This window comes from Peromyscus maniculatus, chromosome 13 (genome assembly GCF_049852395.1).
Source record: "Peromyscus maniculatus bairdii isolate BWxNUB_F1_BW_parent chromosome 13, HU_Pman_BW_mat_3.1, whole genome shotgun sequence".
NCBI classification, from domain to species: domain Eukaryota; kingdom Metazoa; phylum Chordata; class Mammalia; order Rodentia; family Cricetidae; genus Peromyscus; species Peromyscus maniculatus.
This window is the reverse complement of record NC_134864.1, coordinates 5,921,424-5,937,695: the sequence shown is the minus strand read 5'-3', so window position 1 is coordinate 5,937,695 and position 16,272 is coordinate 5,921,424. Positions and strand designations below refer to the sequence as shown.

Below are 16,272 nucleotides of genomic sequence, written 5' to 3'. Positions count from 1 at the left end.
AATTCCTCACAGACCTTGAAAGGACAATTCACAACTTTATATGGAAACACAAATCCCAGGAGACCTAAAAATCCTGAATAATAACAGAATGACAGGAAGTCTTACTATTCCTGATCTCAAGTTAAACTACAAAGCTATAGTATTAAAAACAGCATGGCATTGGTATAAAAACAGACACTTTGGTCAGTAAAAACAAATGGAAGACCTGGACAAAAACCCCAACTCCTATGAAGACCTGTTTATGATAAAGATGCAGAAATATATACTGAAAAAAATACAGGGCATATTCAAAGAATGGTGCTGGACAAACTGGATGGCTGCATGTAGAAGAATGCAAATATATTCATACACATCACCCTGCACAAAACTCAACTCCAGATGGATCAAAGACCTAAACATAAACCCAGATACATGGAACCTGACAGAAGAGAATGTGGGGAATAGCCTTGAGCACATAGGCTCAAGAACAGACTTCCTGAACAGAACCCAGTGCAGTGCAGTGAAAACTTCCTGTAATATGTGAAGGCAATCCTAAAGAAGTTTCCAAATAATGAGGGAGCGAGAACCCCTACTGGCGATATCTTGACACCAAATTAAGCTTCCTTTTTGGGAATAGTTCTCACCCAATTCAGTTATAGGTCAAAGGGGTCCCATGGAAATTCCCAAACAACCCAGGCTGTGGCCAAGACAATAGGTTGCTCTTCACAAACTAACAATAAGAACCCATTGCTGAAGACAACATCCACACAACTCATTGAGCATGGAGAAGTTGATCTGGTGCCTACATCAAGCCTTCACTCCATGTTCTAGTGTCTATGACATGGAAACTTACTCTGCAGGCCACCAAAAGAGAACAGGAAACACCAACCCAACCACAAATCCTTTGACCTATGATCTGTCTTGACTGCAAAATACACTAAAGCAGGGGCGAGTGGTGGTGGCGCATATCTTTAATCCTAGCACATGGGAGGCAGCGGCAGGCAGATCTCTGCGAGTTTGAGGCCAGTCTGTTCTACAGAGTGAGTTCCAGGACAGGCTCCAAAGCTACACAGAGAAATCCTGCCTCAAAACAGCAAGCAAGCAAACAAACAAACAGAAACACTAAGGCAATGGAGGTAAAAACCTTGTGGGAGTAACCAACAGATGTCTGATTTTATTTAAGTCCTACTTAATGAGATGGAACTCATACTTGACACTGCCTGGGTGACCAAGAACCAGAGTCTGTAAGTCCAGACAGCTAGGATAAAACCCAATACTCCTGTCCTTAAAGGAAAAAAATAACACTTAAATGACTCATAATGATATTCTGCTATACTCATGGATCAGTGCCTTACTCAGCCATCATCAGAGATGCTTTTGCCAGGGGCCTCATGCAACAGATGGGAGCAAGTGCAGAGACACACAGAAAGACATTACATAGAGAGACCTTGGAGCACACAGTTCTAAATGAGACGGCTCTGCCAAATCCCTCCCCTCAGAGCTCAGTGAGCTCCAAAGAAGAGAGGCAGAAAGAGTTGGAGAGAAAGAAAGGATGGAGGACACCCTGAGAACAAGGTCCTCTAAAACTACTCAGCAATGCTCATATGAGATCAATGATTTTTTAAATTTGGAAAAACTGCATGTGCACTCCTATAGAGTGCAGCCGACAAATAATGAGGACTGCTTCATGGCTTGATGTGTTTTTTAAACATCTCCAAAAAACAATAAAATGTAGCTTGAAGTTTTTTGTCTCTTTAAATCACATTTTAAAGTTAGCATACAGTGTATTCAGTGGTATTATGGCATTTTTCAGACATTTTGTCTTTTCTGATTACCCCAGTCTTTCTCTAGTCAGCCTTACACTCCATATGTTCTCCTCCTACCCCGGAATGTCCCCCTTTTCTGTTTTCATGGGACATGTCTACCATACTATCTCTTTTCCTCCTCAGGAAACTTTTCTTTGTCCCCTCCCCTTTCTAATTTAATGGCCCCTGCCCCCCCACACACACACAAAGAAAGGCATACATAGATACATAGATACTTAAATTTAGATTGCAGCTTGGAACGTATATGCAATATTGCCACAGGTGAATACAGACATATGAACAGGGCACCTATATAGACTTGTTTCCTAATTAGTGAATTGACACAAAACAATTCCCCAACCCAGGAAGAAATTCCATATGCAGTGATATAAACAATAAATTACAGCTCAGTAAAGAATTTCTTTTTTATTGTCCAAACCCAGGGCTGTGCTCTCTTTATGTGAAAACAAAACAAAACAAAACAAAAAAAACCATACCTTGGAAATCGGCTTTCTTTGTTGGCAGTTGATCCCACCAATGAAGACCATGTTGGGCATCACAGGTCTGCAGGTCTAGGGGAAATCTAACACAAAGTCTGAGCGTAACAACCAAATAGACACTTGGCTGAAGAAGTCATCCATAGTCACTGGGGTCTGGAGAACTTCAGAGGCAATGTCTGTAGCAGCTTTGAAAAAATGGTGGCAAAATGCACGCTCCCCCATGTAGGAGAGGTGGTTCTACACTCTCTCCTTGTAAGTCATGGTGTCTGTGAATTTTAAGAGACCTCTGGGAATGTAAGACAGTGGACTGGGGCACTGAGCACCTTCATCGAGATAGTGACAAAATACACCTCTTGAAAAGACCACTGAAGAGATCGACAAATAGTTGGCCACAGTTAAGCTGCACGAATCAAAAGGATCCAGAAACACAGCATCAAAAGAACTCTGCTTCAAGTACTCCACTAACTTCTTGTTATTAAATAAATATCTACAATGTGAAAATAATAATTCAAAGAAATTTTTAGCTGATTCTGTCATTAAGGAAAGCAGCCTTTGTTCTGAAGTTTTCCAGGGTGTCAGAAAAATACAGTTCCTATCTCCAGAGTGTGAGAAGTTGAGTATGTCTTCACTGTCAAATTCAGGGGTTTTCCCAGTTGCCAACTCACCTCTGGCACAACTGCTACCACATCATGCCCCCTGTGGATGAGTTTCTCCACAACCATCTGCATGGTGAACCAGTGGCTCCCATCCATGGGCACCACCAGCAGCCTGCCTGCCTGGGCAAAGCCAGAGGCCAGCAGCAGACACACACACAGAGGAAGGGAGGCTGGGAGACCTGCAGGAGCCATGGGAGAAGCAGAGCCCGGGACAGTCCAGCTGCTGAGACTCTGGGCTCTTCTAATAGAGCTGGTTGAAACAGTACAGGTGAAAACCTACTGCAGCTGACCCATGTATTTGTATATTTGCAAGTGAAGTTAAATTCAGTATTAATGATTTACTCAAAAGAGTAATAATTAATGTACTGTATTGGCTTCAAACCTAATCATTGCTTTGGAGTTTAAAAAAAAAAAGGTTTATGATCTTAGTTTCAGAAAGATCATGCCATCTATTGCAGAACCAGTTTTGAAACCATTATGAAACAATGTGTTTGTATGTTGAAATTCAGAAAAATTAAGAAGCTACTTATAAGGATCTTCTATATCATTCACAGGCTCAATTGTATTTCATTAGAAGGAAAACTAAGAAAGATAGACAGTGAGTGTCACCAAGAAGAGGTAGAGAATGCTAGAGGTCACAGAAGAGCAAGTTTCTCTCTAAAGGGCACATTATATCAGAAAGGAGAGACATGGGTCAAATCAACATTGCTCTGAGTCCGTGGACCTGAGAGTTCAGGAGTCTTGACTGACAGACACTGAGCCTTAGGACTCTGCCCTACTGTAAGACTCTAGTAAACCAATGTTACACCGCCACTGTCCCTGTCAAAATGAAAACATTCTCTGTGTTAGATCAATTTCTGTTATTTCAGCACCCTTTCTAAGACAGGATGACTTTCTTTCTGAGCCTGGCTTTTAGACAGACATCCAGACAGAAGACAGAAGATGAAGAGCTGAGCTCTGAAAGTTTGTTGCCTCCAATGATGATGGTCAGGTTAAGTTGCTCTATGAACAATGGCCGGGGGCTCTGCTTTCCTAGGGCCAGACAGATCAGAACTTAGGACTTCCACCTTTCACCACAGTTCCAGGAAGGGCCTGATGTTGGACTTGGTCCTGGTGTTGAGTCAGCACATGACAGTGTATCCAGAGCATTTGTAAAGAAGTCTCTAACCACGTATTGTTTCTGGCAAACATTAGTCACAGGAACCATTTGACTTTGGTCTAACACAGTGATGCTCTGAGCCTGCTCTCCACATACAGTGTAAGTACAGTGTTCCTTCCCACCTTGAAGACACCAGAAAGTGTGACCTCTGCACAGAGTCTCACAGAGCAAGGTTATGATGATTTAACCAGAATAGTGTAAGAGTTTCATGATGTTAACCTTTCTATACTGCCATGCATATCTTGAAGCTAATTTCTGTGTGTGGCGTAAAGGTATAATTTCAAATCTTCAACTGTGTAGAACCAGGCCTGACATTTCTGTATGGTTTGTAGACATGAACATAAACCATATAACAAGCATAAGAACGTTCACTGCAAATGTATGTCTCCCTTACTGCATCCACAATTCACATAGCACAGCACCAGATGGAGTGAGTGTCGCAGGCTATGGTGTGAATAAGAAAAAGTGAATCCAGAGGCACTCATGAAGTTTCCTTAGCCTTCCAAGACCCTTCCCAGAATTCTCAGGCTCCCTGCTCAGGCTTGAGCTGCACACAGCTGGAGTCTCCAACCCATGAGGGCCAGAGTCTCTTTGGCTTCTTCTCTCCTGGTGGGTTGTGGGCTCTCTCTGGATACTCATCTTGGGCTGCTACCAGACTATGTAGCTTCCTTGAAACCTACTTCAGCTCCTACTGTCCTACAAAGCAGCAGTCATCTTCACATCTGGATTTTCACTGTTGGCAAATTTGGTGAGTCAATTATGATATCTTTTTTTTTTAAGATTTATTTATTTATTATGTATACAGCATATATGACTGCAGGCCAGAAGAGGGCACCAGATCTCACTACAGATGGTTGTGAGCCACCATGTGGTTGCTGGGATTTGAACTCAGGACCTCTGAAAGAGCAGTCAGTGCTCTTAACCTCTGAGCTATTTCTCCAGCCCCTAATTATGATATCTTAAAGGGAGAAATTAGTTAAAAGATAATTTTCCCACATTAAAAAATGGGAAACATCTTTACAATGGAAGGTGTTTGGTCTCTTTTTGATAACAATTAAATGGAACAATTAAATGGGAGGATAATTAATGTTGATGGGACAGATGTAGTGTCAATTATAAATATTATTTGTTTGATCATTTCTGTTTTATCATTTAAAAATTAGGTTAATATGAGTGCCAAGAGAAAAGTTTTAGAAAAACTTGCTAAAATAGATCATAGAGAAGTTCAGACCCAGACAAAAGAATTTAAAGGTGAACCAATATCAGTATTGCATTATAAGGTTACAGAAACACAGCCTAAAGATTTCAAACAGCTAACCCTAATCTATCCAGTAACATTACAGGAACTGCCAAATGCTCAAGGCTGTGTACAAGCTGATTGGACTCCTGTGCAAATGTTAGATTTGTAGAAAGCTACAGTCTTATGTGGTATACATTCTCCATTTGAAAAGCAGATGTTAAACTCATGGTCAACGTTTAATAGAATTATCCCTCAAGACTGGAAAGTTTGGCTACAGCTGTCCTAGGATGACCTGGTAGAAAGAGGAGGCTAAGACCATAGATTAATGATGTAGGGATAGAGGTATGGACATTTCCCAAGATCAACTTCTTGGAGAAGGCAAGTATGCTGATATATAAAGACAATCTTTATATGATGACCACACCCTAATTTTATGCTGAATGGCAGCTCTGAATGTGGTGAGATTGTGTTCCCCAAAATATTGTGCACTCTAATAAACTTATCTGGGGTCAGAGAACAGAACAGCCACTAGATATAGAGGCCAGAAATGGTGGCACACATGCCTTTCATCCTAGCATTCCAGAGGGAGATCCATCTGGATCTCTGTAAGTTCAAAGCCACACTGAAAACAGCTAAGCATGGTAGCAAGAGCCTTTAATCCCAGGAAGTGATGGCAGAAAGCAGAAAGGTATATAAGGCGTGAAAACCAGGAACTAGCTTTTAAGCTTTTGAGCAGCAGTTCAGCTAAGATTCATTCTGCCATTGGGAAACTCATTGAGGGTCCTCTCAAAGGCTTCCATGACAAATTCAGTTCAGTCTTTTCCTGACATCATAGGGAAAAAAACCCTTCCCAGAGCAATTAAAGAACCTAATGCCTATTGTTAAAAAAATACAGCTTTGGATGATAGAAGTGCTATAAAAAACTCAGGAGAAACCATAAATCAAAATTGATAGAGATTAGATTTGGAAACCCCCCAAAGTTAGGGTTGGGAAAGGGTTTTGTTTTGTCTTTCGGGAGAATGAAGGCTAAGGCATCTGAAGAACACGGGACTAATGAGACGTCTGCAGAAAAAGGACAAATCATCCAGAAAAAAATGACCCAGGAAAAAGTAAATTAGTCTATTAGTATATCACATATCTAACAGGAAAAATTTCCTTAAGTCTTCCTAAATATTTGTTTCTGCTGTTCTCTACAGACACATAACACAAATAGTCTGTATGTAGTCCCAGTTCAGTTAAAAATTAAAGCTGTCTTTGGAGTGGGAGTGTGGTTCTCTTCTTCTCTAAAATCAAGCACGCTTGTTAAAAGAAAATGCTAATTCTCTGTTTCATGTCAGAAGAGCCACCTGATATGGGACAGAAGAAAACCCAAAATTAAGAGACTATTCTATTACCACTGATCTCATAATTCTTTGGTTTTATTTCGACTCTTTTAAACTTTTCTTAAGGTATGAATTTCATATCAAAATTTATGATATATATATTAAACTTTTGTCATGATATTAATGGTCTTATAGAGTACTAACTAACCCTAGAAAAAAGGCTTTCATCTAGCTTCCTATACATGATTTCAGGTTTGAGTCTCTATCAGTTTTCTGCAGGGAACCATGACCATGCCTAACAGCAAATTTGAAGTCTCCAAAAAGATGATGGGGCACCACAGTGATGATTTCATCAGGACAATGCTAATACCAATAAGCTGACAAACACCACCCAAAGAACGGCTTCGGGACTACAAACTGCTCAGGACAATTTTGAGATAGCTAGCTGAGATGATCCAGCCTCACAGACTACTTGAGCAAGAAGTTGAGACAAATCCTGCATTTTTGCATTATGTAGAGACTAGACATAATGTAGATGATATAGTTATATCTCCCAAGACTTGACAATTAACCCAAACTTTTTCTTTTCAGGATCCCCTAAAGATGCCTTCACCCCAGACATCAGGAAGTAATTGTAAGAACACCGCACACACATTCCCAAGAGGTGAGGTGGGTCATTTTTGGCCATTCTATGGGTTATGGATAATTGTCATTGTTTAGGATGGTTAGTTACAAGTTGTTAATTGTTAATGGCTAGGAAAAAAGGCTAAACAAAGGAGATTAGATTCAGGGTTCTGGTTTGAAATAAAAAGAAAAAAGAGGATAATGATAAAAGGTAGATTATTGAATATACTCTAAAAAATATATATAGAAATGATAGGATAAAGGGTAGATTATTGAATCTACTCTGAAAAGAAAAAAGAGGAGGACATGGATATGATAAAATAAAATGGTAGATTATTGAATCTACTTTTAGAGTTTTAAATATATTACATTGGATTGGATTTTTGTATATTGTATACAAATTATGTATATTGATACAAATTTGAGATTGATTTTGTTAGAAAATCCTGAACATATATTTCTAATCTTGTTCAAAGTTTTGTACCTATACAGCTCATTTAACAACGTAATGCAAATTGCTAGTTCTTGAAAGTTATTATTACCAACTAATTAGGATATAAGAAATGCAAGGTAGCCAGGTGGCAGTGGTGCATGCCTTTAATCCCAGCACTCAGGAGGCAGAGCCAGGAGGATCTCTGTGAGTTTGAGGCCAGCCTGGTCTACAGAGTGGGATCCAGGACAGGCACCAAAACTATGCAGAGAAAGAGAAACCCTGTCTTGAGGAACGAAAGAAAGAAAGAAAGAAAGAAAGAAAGAAAGAAAGAAAGAAAGAAAGAAAGAAAGAAAGAAAGAAGGAAAGAAAAAAAGAAAGGCAAGTTAATACTCATTACAATCAAACTTATAGTCATACTAGGTATGTTTTCAAGGACAAACAAATATATTTTAGATAGACAGGTCATCTTCAAACACTTCAAAGATACAGAATATAGCATTCTAAATGTTTTAATAACATAGATTTTTTTTATGACAATGAGATAGGTCTGCTCCTGGCAGCACCAATCTACTTCAGAGAAGATGATGGGCATTGAAGAAACTCCTTTTGGAGTTTACTTTCATTGTGGCAAAAGTTAGCCACAGGGCAAGAAAACGCCCTTGCCTCGACTGCTGACATGCTGTCAAAAATGGACAAGCAGGACACAAAAGAAGGGACTGTCAATCCTTGCCGAGACAAGGTAGGAAGGCTCTTTAGAAAATCCTGCTTCACAGATGAATCTGACAGATATGCTAGGCCAGTAGGCTGAAGATGTATGCCCCAATGTTGTAGAGAAACCTCAGGTGACTGTCCAGGCAGCCAGCTGTTTCTGTCATTTCTCACATTTTTTGGAAGTTGCTTGTTTGCACATCCTTACTCAGTTAATATTATTTACTTCTCAGGTCTCTGAGGGAGTTGAAGATTAGATAGCTGTAGTTATAGTTTTTCTTGTTAATAATTTCAGAAAATAACTCACTAAAGATGTGTAAAATGTGTAAGTTTAAAAGACATCAAAAGATAGTTTTTGGTTGGTAATTCAAATTAGGATAGAAAGTAAATTAGGTACATTTTGGACTCACCAAAATAAGATAAATATTGGACTACTTTCTCTGAATTTGTCAAATGTTAATAGATTAGACATTATTAATGTAATTGTTGACTGTATATATTGTATATAGTTATTGTACTTTTTTTTCTTATATTAGTTATAAACTTCTTTTATATTTTAGACATAAAGGGGGGAAATGTGGTGATATATTGTATATCCAGATAAAGATTGCCTTGGGATCAAAGGACAAAGCAAATCACTATAATGAATGTAGAGGTCAGGCAATGAGAGCACACTCCTTGAATCCTAGAATTTGGAGGAAGAGATCCATCCTGATCTCTGGGAGTTCAAGACCACACTGGGAACAGAGTTAGGCATGGTGTCATGCACCTTTAATCCTAGCATTTGGAGGGAGAGATCCATCCTGATCTCTGGGAGTTCAAGGCCACACTGGGAACAGAGTTGGGCATGGTGTCATGCACCTTTAATCCTAGCATTTGGAGGGAGAGATCCATCCAGATCTCTGGGAACAGAGTTAGGCATGGTGACATGCACCTTTAATCCTAGCACTAGGAAGGAGGTAAGATGGCAGGGCGTGGATAGGTATATAAGTGTGAGTAAACAGGAAGTCTCTCTCTTGAGGTTGAGGACTTTGTAGAGATAAGGATGTGGCTGGATGTTCCATTTCTCTGATCTTTCAGCTTTCACCCCAAATCAGGCTCTGGGATTTTTAAATTAATAAAACTGTTTAGCCTGGCGGTGGTGGCTCACGCCTTTAATCCCAGCACTTGGGAGGCAGAGCCAGGTGGATCTCTGTGAGTTCGAGGCGAGCCTGGACTACCAAGTGAGTTCCAGGAAAAGGTGCAAAGCTACACAAAGAAACCCTGTCTCGGAAAACCAAAAAAAAAAAAAAAACTGTTTAGCAATTCATGTTACAATTAGAGAAAGCATACTGATCTCCTGAGTTATCCAGGTGAAAAGATGTCATAGAGAAAGCATACTGATATCTTGCGTTTTCCACGGAATGTCAGCAACAACCTTGAACTCACAATCAAAACCCTCCAGAGCCTGAAAAGCTGACTGACTGTTCCCCATATAATACAGTCTCTTGGTTGAGGTTTTAATTGCTGTGAAGAGACATCACAACCATGGAAACTCTTATAAAGAAAAACATTTAAGAGGGGTGGCTTAGTGTTTCAGGTTAGTCCATTATCATCATAGCTGAGCATGGCAGCATGCAGGTAGACATGATGCTGAAGAAGGACCTGAGAGTTCTACAACTTGATCAGAAGGAACCAGGATGTGAACAGACACTGAGATTGGCTTAAGCATAGGAGACCTCAAAGCCCAGTCCCACAGTGACAAACTTCCTCCAACAAAGCCACACCTACTCCAGCAAGGTCACACCTCCCAATTTGACCACTCCCTTTGTGGGCCATTTTCTTTCAAACCACCACATTCAGTGATCTTCCCCATTGCCCTCCACCTCTGACACCATCACCACTAACTCAAGGCCTCTGTGGTACAGTTCATACAAAACAGATTTTTATGGTGAACCAGTGGCTCCCATCCACAGTCAACACCAGCAGGCCACCTGCCTGGACAAAGCCAGAGGGCAGCACACACACACACACACACACACACACACACACACACACACACACACACACATCAGAGAGAGGGGGGGGAGGAAGGGAGGCTGGAATAACTGTAGGGGCTGACAGGACAAGCCTATCCCAGATTAATCCTGCCAGTCAGGCTCTACCTCTCTAATAACACAGCAGGGAAGGTACAGGTACCAAGGCTACCTCAATGGAGACATGTGTTTATATATTCATAGATGAGGTTACACTCACTGCCAATGATTCATCCAGAAGAGTAATTAATGAAATGGTTTTGCTGACTACCTAGTTGTGTGTTTTCCAGAAAAGACAAGCTTGTGACCTTTGCCTTGGGAAGATCACACCCTCTATTGCAGTGCCAGTTTCCAAACACAGTCATCAAGTGATGTGCTTGAATTTTAGAATTCAGAAAAATGAAGAAACTGTCCATAAGGAGTCTCTGCCTCTGTAATGTGCTTGCTTGTTTGCACATCATAACATGTTTTAAGGAGGGTGGGTGGAGAGAAGTGAAAGTTAGTTGGCAGGGAGAAGGAATAGAGATGGTCACAGAAAAGCAGGCCCCTCACTAAAGGACACCTAGTGTAGGGAAGGGCTGGTGCAGAGCCAAACCAACTCTGAGTTACTACTGTGCCTATGACACCTCCATGGAGTCACCATTGCTGTATGATTTAATTAAACCTGTGTAATGAAATCTCCAGGGAAACCCCTCGGTGTTGTGTTATAACCATCATCAAAGTCTCTATGCCCGAAGACTGCACACATATACATGCCCAGACACACAGTTTCTCATCAGTGTTTTCTTCTCAACACACAGGTTTTACTCCACCCATAACATCTATTCCCTGGCAGCATACTGTATGGGAAACATGGTTGCAATATGAAATAATAGGATAGACACAAACATGTCATAGGGTTGTTTTTATTTTGGATGTGTGGTTATGCTGTTTACAAGCTCTTTATCAAGAGGCCCTGCATGACACATTTTTATTTGTATGTGGTTTGCATAGTGTGTGTGAATTAGTGTGTTGTGTGTGTGAATGAGGGTAGTGGTGGTGCTGTGTGTTGTGTGTGTGTGTGTGTGTGTGTGTGTGTGTGTGTGTGTGTGTGTGTGTGTGTGAGACTAAGTTTGTGGGATGTGAATGAGTGTGACACATGTGCAAGTATATGACCTAACAATTCAACTTCTTGCTGGTGAGATTACAGAACAATAAAGTATTAAAGAACAGCACAGTCTTGTTCACAAAAATAAAAGTTGTTAAACAAGTAAATATTACTAATGATCACTGAAAATATGAGGGCAATCAGTGAAAATACTGTAATGTTATCTGCCATGGTACATGGCATTTTGTAGGAGATGACAATTAACTACTCAGATGTCAACACACCAGATGAATAATTCTCTGAGGGAGGAACCTGTTTCAAGCAAGGTTTTTGGGGTCATCGTCTCTGAAAACTGGCTGCTTCTGTTTGTAATTTCACATGTGCAAAAACAGCTGTGGAATCTCCCAATTACTGTGCATTTTCATGTAAATGATGTAAAGTGATTACATCTTAACCTTTATAGACATTTATTCTGTGGACTGTCTAAAGAGGATTTCTTCTTAATCTGTATAATTTTGATGAATAGAAACAGTACTAGGATATTTTCATAACTCAGGATAACATTGGAAAATAACAGTATTCTCAGCTACAAAGACAGCTTTTGACACAATTAGCTGACTGAAGACCTCAGAGCAAATTCAAAGTAGACTATTTGCCCCTGCAAATGAATTGCAAAAGGTCAGATTCCCAGGTGTCTGGCTGTTGAACCAAGGTCAGACATAAACCAACTTTGGTACCAGTTTCCTGCTTGCTAAATTCTGGCTGATAACATTAAAGACATATCTCCCCTCAAATTCTTTCAGCAATTGACTCTCTGTATGAACTCCGAATCTCAGTTTCCTGATACAAGAGTCAAGGTTCAACCAAACAACTATTTATGTTTAGGTCCTGAGGTTCTTTTAAGTTCACTGTCCCTCAAGAAAGTGTGAAGCGCTACATGCCTCCTGCCACTCCCGGCCACATCAGCTGCCCAGTAAGTCATCATAGCTTTCCAAGTCTTAGAGTCTGGAGGAGACAAGGGGGTACAAATTGGTACATCAAACCTTCACCCCCATGTTCTAGTATCTATGACATGGAAATGTACTCTGCAAGCTACCAAAAGAGAAAAGGAAACACCAACCCAACCACAAATCCTGTGACCTATAATCTGTCTTGCCTGTAAAATACAGCAGGGCAATGGAGACACAAACCTTGTGGGAGTAACCAAACAATGCCTGATTTGAATTAAGGCCCACATCATGAATGGAACCCATACCTGACACTGATTGGTGACCAAGAACCAGAGTCAATTAGTCCAGATAGCTAGGATAAAATCAAATACTCCTGTTCTTAAGGGGGAAAGTAACAAGTAAATGACTCAAAATGATATTCTGCTATACTCATGGATCAGTTCCTTAGTCAGCCATCACCAGAGATACTTTGCCGGGGGCCTCATGCAACAGATGGGAGCAAGTACAGAGACACACAGAAAGACATTACATAGAGAGACCTTGGAGCACACAGTTCTAAATGAGACTGCTCTCTCAAATCCCTCCCCTCAGAGCTCAGGGAACCCCAAGGAAGAGAGGCAGAAGGAGTTGGAGGGGCAGAGGAAGAAGGGATGGAGGACACCCCGAGAACAAGGTCTTTTAAAACAACTCAGCAATGCTCACAGGAACTCACAGAGACTGAAGCAGTATGCCCAGGGCCTGCACGGGTCTGCACCAGGCCCTCTGAATATACACCATAGCTTTCCGTTTTAGTGCTTTTATGGGACTCCTGAATGTGTTAACAAGTGACCTCTCTTCATGACCTTCTTTTTCTGTTGGCTATCTTGTCCAGTTTTGATATGGTGCTTTTTCTTTTATCTTATTATATTTTATTTTGGTTAGAAAAAAACAAATGCACCTTCCTTGTATATCAATAATTGTTGCAACTTGGAAAAATGGCATGTGCACTCCTACAGAGCAGCCAACAAACAATGATGGCGGCTTCGTGTGTTTGTTAAACATCTCCAAAAACAGTGAAATGCAGCTTGAAGTGTTTTTGTCTCTTTGTATCACAATTTTTTTTTTTTTTTTTTTTTGAGACAGGGTTTCTCTGCGTAGCTTTGCGCCTTTCCTGGAGCTCACTTGGTAGCCCAGGCTGGCCTCGAACTCACAGAGATCCGCCTGGCTCTGCCTCCCGAGTGCTGGGATTAAAGGCGTGCGCCACCACAGCCCGGCTTTTAAATCACATTTTAAAGTTAGCATACAGAATATTCAGTGGCACTTTGGCATTTTTCAGACATTTTGTCTTTTCTGTTTACACCACTCTTCTCTAGTCAGCCTTACACTCCATATGTTCTCCTCCTACCCCCGAATATTCCCCTGTCTGTTTTCATGGGACATGTCTATCAGAACCATATTGTTCCTCCTCAGTAAAGTTTTCTTTGTCCCCTCCCCTTTCTAATGTAATGATCCTGACCGACACACACAAATAGGAAGGCACACATACATATTTAAATTTAGATTGTATCTTGGAAGGTATATGCAATTATGCCAAGGTGTACACGTGCATATCAATAGGACACCTATATAGACTTGTTTCCTAATTAGTGAGTTGTCACAAAACAATTCTATAACCCAGAAAAATTCCATTTGCCATGATAACCATGATAAACCACAGCTCAGTAAAGAGTTTCCTTTTTATGGCCTGAACCCAGGCCTCTCTTCATGTGCTAAAGAAGAGAAACATACCTTCAAAAGTGGCTTTCTTTGTTGGCAGTTGATCCCACCAATGAACACCATGTTGGGCATCACAGGTCTGGGGAAATCTAACACAAAATCTGTGCGTAACAACCAAATAGACACTTGGCTGAAGAGGTCATCCATAGTCACTGGGGTCTGGAGAACTTCAGAGGCAATATCTGTAGCAGTTTTGAAAAAATAGGAGCAAAATGCATGCTCTTCCATGTAGAAAACAAGGTTCGACACTCTCTCCATGAAAGTCATGGTGTCTGCCAATTTTGAGAAGAGTCTAGGAACATAAGACAGTGGACTGGGGCACTGACTGCCCACTTCAAGATGGTGGCAAAGGAAATACCTTGAAAAGACCACTGAAGGGAGCGACAAATACTTGGCCACAGTTAAGCCGCACACCTCGAAAGGATCCAGAAACACAGCATCAAAAGAACTCTCCTTCAAGTGCTCCACTAACTTCTTGTCATTAAACAAACTCCTACAGTGTGAAGATATTAAATCAAAAAACACTTTGCCTGAGCCTGTTGTTAAAGAAAGCCACCTATGTTCTGGATTTTTCCATTGAGAGTCAGAAAAATACTTGAACTTGTGGTCCAGATCTTCCAGAGTGTGAGAAGTTGAGTACGTCTTCACTGTCAAATTCAGGGATTTTCCCAGCTGCCAACTCACCTCTGGCACAACTGCCACCACCTCATGCCCCCTGTGGATGAGTTTCTCCACAACCATCTGCATGGTGAACCAGTGGCTCCCATCCATGGGCACCACCAGCAGCCTGCCTGCCTGGGCAAAGCCAGAGGCCAGCAGCAGACACACACACAGAGGAAGGGAGGCTGGGAGACCTGCAGGAGCCATGGGAGAAGTGGAGCCCGGGACAGTCCAGCTGCTGAGACTCTCAGCTTCTCTAATAGAGCTGACTGAGCAGAGGCAGAAGACTTTGCTCAGTGGACACATGTATTTATATGTTTTCAAGTGAGGTTAAATTTAGTGCTAATGATTTACTCAAAAGAGCAATAATTAATGAACCTCATTGGCTAAAATGACTGTGCTTTCCAGATTTAAAAAAAAAACATTTATGTAAAGAACAATCAGACCACAACCCATAGAACCATGGAGGCTATATATATAGCATGGAGGTCCCTAGAACGACTGTGGCTTATAATAAATTTCGGTTTTACTCAATTATTGAAAAAAATAGCCAAATGAATGGAAACACATGAACTATGAACCAAAGGCTGAGGGGCTCCCAGCTGGATCAGGCCCTCTGAATAGGTGAGACAGTTGATTGGCTTGATCAATTTGGGAGGCAACTAGGCAGTGGGACCAAGTCCTGTGCTCATTGCATGAGTTGGCTGTTTGAAACCTGGAGCTTATGCAGGGACACTTGGCTCAGTCTGGGAGGAAGGGACTGGACCTTCCTGGACTGAGTCTACCAGGTTGATCGCGTCCTCGGGGGAGGATTTGCCCTGGAGGAGGTGGGAATAGGGGGTGGACTGGGGGTAAGGGGAAGGGGTGGGAGGGGGGAGAATAGGGGAACCCGTGGCTGATATGTAGAACTGAATGGTATTATAAAATAAAAAAAAGAAAAGGAAAAAGAAATGTTGAAATAAAATTACAACCTCAAAAATAAACAATAACAAAAAATAAAAAAAATTATGAATTTGTTTCAGAAAGATCATGACCTCTATTGCAGACCCATTTGAAGTGTTATCAAACAAAGCGTTTTGATTTTTAAATTTAAAAAATTAAGAAGTTGCCTATAAGGATCCTCTACACCCATCACATGCTCATTTATACTTTGTAAGAAGGGAAACTAAGAAGAATGGATAGTGAGTGCCATCAAGAAGAGGTAGATAGAGAAAGCTTAGAGGTCACAGAAAAGCTGGTCCCTCCCTAAAGAGCACAGTATGGTTCACAGGACAGGACAGGCTCAAATAAACATTGCTCTGAGTCCATGGACCTGAGAGTTCAGGAGTCTTGACTGACAGACACTGAGCCTTGGGACTCTGCCCTGCTATAAGACTCCA

At 41.0% G+C, this 16,272-nt stretch overlaps 1 protein-coding gene across 2 annotated transcripts in view; it reads right to left on the bottom strand.

Annotated features, from left to right (window-relative positions):
- LOC102916970 (UDP-glucuronosyltransferase 1A6) overlaps nt 1-16,272 on the bottom strand; it is a 117,594-nt gene that overhangs the window by 87,891 nt on the left and 13,431 nt on the right. The window contains exon 1 of one of the 2 annotated variants that reach the window (XM_076549540.1): nt 14,246-15,155. The exons of the other annotated variant lie outside the window; for it this stretch is intronic. Coding sequence (XP_076405655.1) covers nt 14,246-15,100 — 855 coding nt within the window. The 5' untranslated portion in view covers nt 15,101-15,155. Of the gene's footprint in view, nt 1-14,245; nt 15,156-16,272 lie in introns of those variants that run through there. 2 annotated transcript variants of the gene reach the window in all.